The following is a 5,608-nucleotide window of genomic DNA, read 5'->3' as shown; positions in this document are numbered from 1 at the left end:
TGGTTGAATGTTGGCCTGGTCATCTATGAATCTCTTCTTTTATTGGCTCCGGGTGATACGGATACCTCAATTATAGACGGGGCCACAATTTTTTGCACCTCTGAACCTGTGCTGGAGCTTATGATACACCAGACATACATGCTGTTTAGAGCACCCATGATGCCTGTTTACAACATATCAAGATATCAAGATAGGATTTTTTGTGGCGTGTAGGTCTTGAACCATACTGCAACACACATGATGTAACAAAGTTCAGGTTTATTTCACACCAGCGGCAAACTAAAGTTCAAATGTAACATAACAACTAGTTCACACCATAGTTCAGGTATAACATGGAAATAAAACCAATAGGGAGTCTGCTGCCACTTCACATAGAACTACTGGTGATGAATACCGAGTCAGATGAGCAGAAAATCGGTGATCTCATTGCCTCGGGTGCCCGAGAAGTCGATGGTGGCGTTAATATCGACAAATACTCAACAGAAAGTGCTTTACATGTTAGTTAAAGCACTGAGCATAAGCTGTTCTGGTAATTTTTCGCAAAGTTAAATCACGAGGGTTCCTGATGTTACTTGGCGTGTTAAAAATCGGGTGTTGGTTAAAGTACAAAAGTTCCACCAATTATGACAATTTGTTTCTATCCTTGGTTGAATGTTGGCCTGGTCATCTATGAATCTCTTCTTTTATTGGCTCCGGGTGATACGGATACCTCAATTATAGACGGGGCCACAATTTTTTGCACCTCTGAACCTGTGCTGGAGCTTATGATACACCAGACATACATGCTGTTTAGAGCACCCATGATGCCTGTTTACAACATATCAAGATATCAAGATAGGATTTTTTGTGGCGTGTAGGTCTTGAACCATACTGCAACACACATGATGTAACAAAGTTCAGGTTTATTTCACACCAGCGGCAAACTAAAGTTCAAATGTAACATAACAACTAGTTCACACCATAGTTCAGGTATAACATGGAAATAAAACCAATAGGGAGTCTGCTGCCACTTCACATAGAACTACTGGTGATGAATACCGAGTCAGATGAGCAGAAAATCGGTGATCTCATTGCCTCGGGTGCCCGAGAAGTCGATGGTGGCGTTAATATCGACAAATACTCAACAGAAAGTGCTTTACATGTTAGTTAAAGCACTGAGCATAAGCTGTTCTGGTAATTTTTCGCAAAGTTAAATCACGAGGGTTCCTGATGTTACTTGGCGTGTTAAAAATCGGGTGTTGGTTAAAGTACAAAAGTTCCACCAATTATGACAATTTGTTTCTATCCTTGGTTGAATGTTGGCCTGGTCATCTATGAATCTCTTCTTTTATTGGCTCCGGGTGATACGGATACCTCAATTATAGACGGGGCCACAATTTTTTGCACCTCTGAACCTGTGCTGGAGCTTATGATACACCAGACATACATGCTGTTTAGAGCACCCATGATGCCTGTTTACAACATATCAAGATATCAAGAGACAAAAACCAAGAAGGCGATTCGTGTTTATGGGTATTGTATATTTTGCAATTTGAAGGGTGACATTGTTTAGCCTCTGGCATATCACCATCTGATGATTCGCTGTTATTTTTATGCCCATGCTGTATCATTTTCTGGTTTGGAACAAGGTATCTTAGTAAGATCACGGCCTACACTCTTTATTCTGTTAGCATAATTCTGCCCCTGTTTTTAGCATTCTGCTGATGTTACCTACTTGCCATACAGTGAGTTTCATTGGTTTTCGGAGATTAAGCGAATTGTTGCGTGTGGGCTGAGTGTAGAAACACTAATTTTATGAGTGTGGTTGGCTTTATGCTAAGCATTGCTTCTCTACACATAGAAGGCTTTCGGTTATTCCAAGACGTCGACAGATGTTCGGTGGGAGCACTTTCCCTGGCTGATTACAGGGGGGTAAGCTCAGAGACTCGCTAATCGTCTACTCGTAAAACCAACTGGAGCAAGCATCTTACACGCTAAGCAGTCAGATAAGTCACAAGCGTGCGTTTTTTGGTGCTGTCCTAGCTGAAAAAAGGAGCTAATAAAGCAGAATTGCAATTTGAAACGTATCTTGTATGTGTAGGCATAGCTAATGCGTTTTCAAACAATTTGAGCACGCATTTTTTTGTCGTCTTGCAATGTCTTCCCAAGACGCTATGTCGATCGATTATGACACTTTGCGTGATTAAAAACTTGCCATTATATGTACTGTTATTGTTGCTGTTCTTCTTCTTCTCCAGGTAATGATCGGTCTGAAAACATGATTAACTGGATCCAGGACAAGGAGTGATATGTACCCATCACCTTGGACAATTTGCAGCGTGAAACGTGTTTTTCGGTTTCCAAGTAGCCAGTGATGTAGAATCCATTAACTTGCATTGGCACATCTCAGTCTCATCTGCAACTTGTTATTCCCCCTAAGGCAATGGAAGCCAGGGAGGTGGAGGGAGTTCCCTCCGAGAGCTCGTCGATCGACCGGGTCCATCATGCCGTGCCCAGGATTGACACCGCGAAAAGACGGAGCATGAGAAAGGTGGTGGAGGAGGAGGAGGCAGGCAGGCAGGGGGCACATGATTCAGATAACTGTTCTTGTTCCTGGCCCCGGGGCTTTGGGGCACCAACTTGCTCGGGGATGGGACCTCGGATTCGAATCTTTATTCCCGGCTAAAAGAGATCCATGCTGGTTTAAGACTTGACACTGAATCTTTGCGAGTGCGCGCTAGGTAGGATTCCATGCTTTTCTTTTCTGGGGGAATGTTTATTCCTAGCTCCTTCCAGCTCTCATCACTTGTTAATAACACTGATTCTTTAAGGCCATAGTTGCCAATTACTTAAGACAGAGGGTTCTTGGAATCACTAGCACAAACATCACATGTATGGTGGGAGCATTATCTTAATTAACCTCTCAAGATGCAATGGGGGCAAAGTTGCTGAATAATGTAAGATACATATGGCTATGCGCCAACCGCCGCATCCGAGCGGTACGTAGCGAAAACGCACATTTGACAAATATATAGAATTGAAAAGATATGGAAAATGCAGAAAGAGATATGGTTATTTCTCTTTCAGAGTTTGAGGAGTGCTGCCTGCCTGCCTGCCCACAAATCCCACGTCCAATCAATCATGTGAGCCCAAAGACTATGATTCCTTTTGTGCACTAGGCGCGGGGTTAGGAAGCAGGATAGCCTGACATGATCAAGCACTTTCCTCATATAGGATTGGAAGAGCTAGCTGAGGTATAGCATAATCATGGCTCATATGTCATAATTGACTTCTGAAGGGGGTAGCTGATACAAGAGATGCAGATAGATAAGACAGGCTTTCACAGAAAAGCATGGGCTTAATTAGCTAGAGACGTTACAAAGCTCTCCCTCACAGCATATGTTTTACCAGATCACCACCAGTAGCTGTACTCTTACTGTTACTACCACCACTGCTCAGAGCACTAGACGACCACACCACCACAGCATCAAGATCCACCCATCTCTTGCTCCAGCGATCAGTTCTCGTCGTCGCGCTGCATGCCGGCTTCCCCGGCGGCGGCCGGCACCGAGATGGTGACCGCCTTGCCGTTGGCCTGGGCCTTCTCCAGCTCCACCTCGTCCAGCTCCACCATGTCCATGATCCTGCCGTTGCCCTCCACGCCCTTGATCGCCACGGGGATCTCCGTCGCCTCGATCTCCTTCTTCTCCACGTCCTCCTTGTGCTTCCCCCAGAGCACCGAGTAGAGCCCGGCCACGATCAGCACGGACCCGATGATCCTGGTAACCAGAAACGGCAATAATAATGTAACTGACTGTTGCTCTATCTTGTCTCTCATGCATGGAGATGAGGATTGAGATGCACGTACCCTCCGAGGTAGATGTTCTCGGCGAGGATGAAGGAGCCCATGATGGCCACCACGATCATCATGAGCGGGCTGAAGGCCGAGGCGAAGACGGGGCCCCTGCTCTGGATCACCAGCCCTTGCACGTAGTAGGCAATGCTCGACGTCACGATACCCTGCACACATACATATTCACAGAGATTCATGGTGAGTACCATCCCATGTTTAATTATTGTCTCGATCTGATGGGGGTGCTTGCATGGTCTGTGAGGCTTACGGCGTATGCTGCGGCGAGGAGGTTCATGTCAAAGCCGATCTTCCAGACGTCGGTGGTGTGCTCCATGGCCAAGGTGACCACGATGGCCTGCAGGGTGCCCACGAAGCAGATGAGCGTCGTCAGGGTCAGCGGCGCGTTGTACCTCGTCAGCGTCGGGCCCTGCATGCACCAAGCACTAGCTGTTAGGATTTTCAGTTCATGCATGCATGGTCACATGGACGGGAGGCCGGGAAGCGAGCTAGGTATATATAGACCTGGAGGATGAAGAGGGAGGCCCATGCGAGGGTGGCGATGATGAGGAATATGGAGCCCTTGAACCAGTCCTTGGCGGCGGCGGCGGCGTCCTGGTGCGGGCCGGGGAGGTGGGCGTGCCTGGACCAGATCATCTCCACGGCGCGGCCCTTGTAGAGCGTCATGAGCATGGCGCCGGCCACGGTGACGAGCGTGCCGGCCACCTTGGCCATGCACCTGGGCTTCTTGAGGTCCACCTTCTCCATCCGGAAGATGACGGCCATGACGAAGGTCATGGCGGGGAGCATGTTGCTCATGGCGCAGGAGAAGGTGGGCGAGGTGTACTTGAGGCCGGCGTAGTAGAAGTTCTGGTCGATGACGGGGCCCATGAGGGCGAGGAGGAAGATGTTGAGGAGGACGAGGGGGGTCATCCGCGGGCGGGCCTTGCCGCGCTCCAGGAAGAGCGCGAAGGGCGCGATGGAGAGGGTGGCGAAGGCGTGGCGGTACACCACCAGCACGTAGTGGCTCATGCCGTGGTTCAGCGACACCTTGGTGATCACGTTCATCCCGGCGTACCCGAACTGCAGCGAGATCATCGCCACGTACGGCTTGCACCGCTGCATCAGCGTCTCCCCCTCGCCGCCGCCCTGCTGCATCGCCATTGCTGGCTGGCTGGCTGGGTACGTGAAGTGCTGGCGGGGAGTGGAGTGGAGTCGAGGAGTGGTGTGGTGTGCCCGTTGCTCCTTCGCCTGAGGAATGGCAAGCGGCGCGGGCTCGTATTTATAGCCGTTCGCCGGGCCGCCGTGGGGGCCAGAGCTTACGTAGGTGGCGGGGCCGGCGCCGGTCGGCGGCTTCGCTCGCTGCATGGGATGCTAGCTTTTATTCCCACACTCGTGTGAGTGCTCGCGTGCCACTGGTGTGTTGTGAGGCAGAAATCACATATCTGACCTCAGGCAGAAATCAAATCACAAACTGACCTGGTCACGAAAAAATTTCACTCTGCTGACCCTTTGGTGTGGCGCCCGACAGCCGGGCGCCGCACCCTACTGTGCAGCGCCCTTCCCTTAGGCGTCGCACATCCTGCCAGCGTGGCAGCCCTGGTCCAGTTGCGGCCCCACACGCACCTGTGCAACGCCTAAGATCTAGGCGCCACACACCTGTAATGTGTAGTGCCTAGCTCTTGGGCGCTGCACAGTCTGTGTTCAACTTGGGCTGGCCCCACCCTCTCTCCCCTCCCACCCCCACCCCACACACCCCCACCCGACCCAAACGCTTAG

General features: G+C 50.1%; 1 protein-coding gene across 1 annotated transcript; it reads right to left on the bottom strand.

Annotated features, from left to right (window-relative positions):
• Positions 1-3,346: 3,346 nt before the first annotated feature.
• LOC123145890 (WAT1-related protein At5g07050) lies at positions 3,347-5,061 on the bottom strand. The gene is made up of 4 exons (XM_044565433.1): positions 4,355-5,061; positions 4,101-4,259; positions 3,848-3,999; positions 3,347-3,758 (listed from the first exon to the last, which is right to left on the bottom strand). Exons 1-4 carry the CDS (start codon positions 4,991-4,993, stop codon positions 3,497-3,499), a joined length of 1,212 nt encoding a protein of 403 aa, XP_044421368.1. The 5' UTR covers positions 4,994-5,061; the 3' UTR covers positions 3,347-3,496.
• Between the last annotated feature and the right edge of the window lie 547 nt (positions 5,062-5,608).

The sequence above is a fragment of the Triticum aestivum genome, chromosome 1A (genome assembly GCF_018294505.1).
Source record: "Triticum aestivum cultivar Chinese Spring chromosome 1A, IWGSC CS RefSeq v2.1, whole genome shotgun sequence".
Lineage (NCBI taxonomy): Eukaryota > Viridiplantae > Streptophyta > Magnoliopsida > Poales > Poaceae > Triticum > Triticum aestivum.
The sequence above is the reverse complement of the archived record's forward strand: the minus strand, read 5'-3'. Positions and strand labels throughout refer to the sequence as shown.

Excerpts from the sequence above, each read along its gene's own strand:
- LOC123145890 (XM_044565433.1), bottom strand. The coding sequence starts at position 4,993 with ATGGCGATGCAGCAGGGCGGCGGCGAGGGGGAGACGCTGATGCAGCGG. Across the intron at positions 4,260-4,354 it reads CCTCCCTCTTCATCCTCCAG|GGCCCGACGCTGACGAGGTA; the intron begins GTCTATATATAC and ends TGGTGCATGCAG. Across the intron at positions 3,759-3,847 it reads GAGAACATCTACCTCGGAGG|GATCATCGGGTCCGTGCTGA; the intron begins GTACGTGCATCT and ends TCTGGTTACCAG.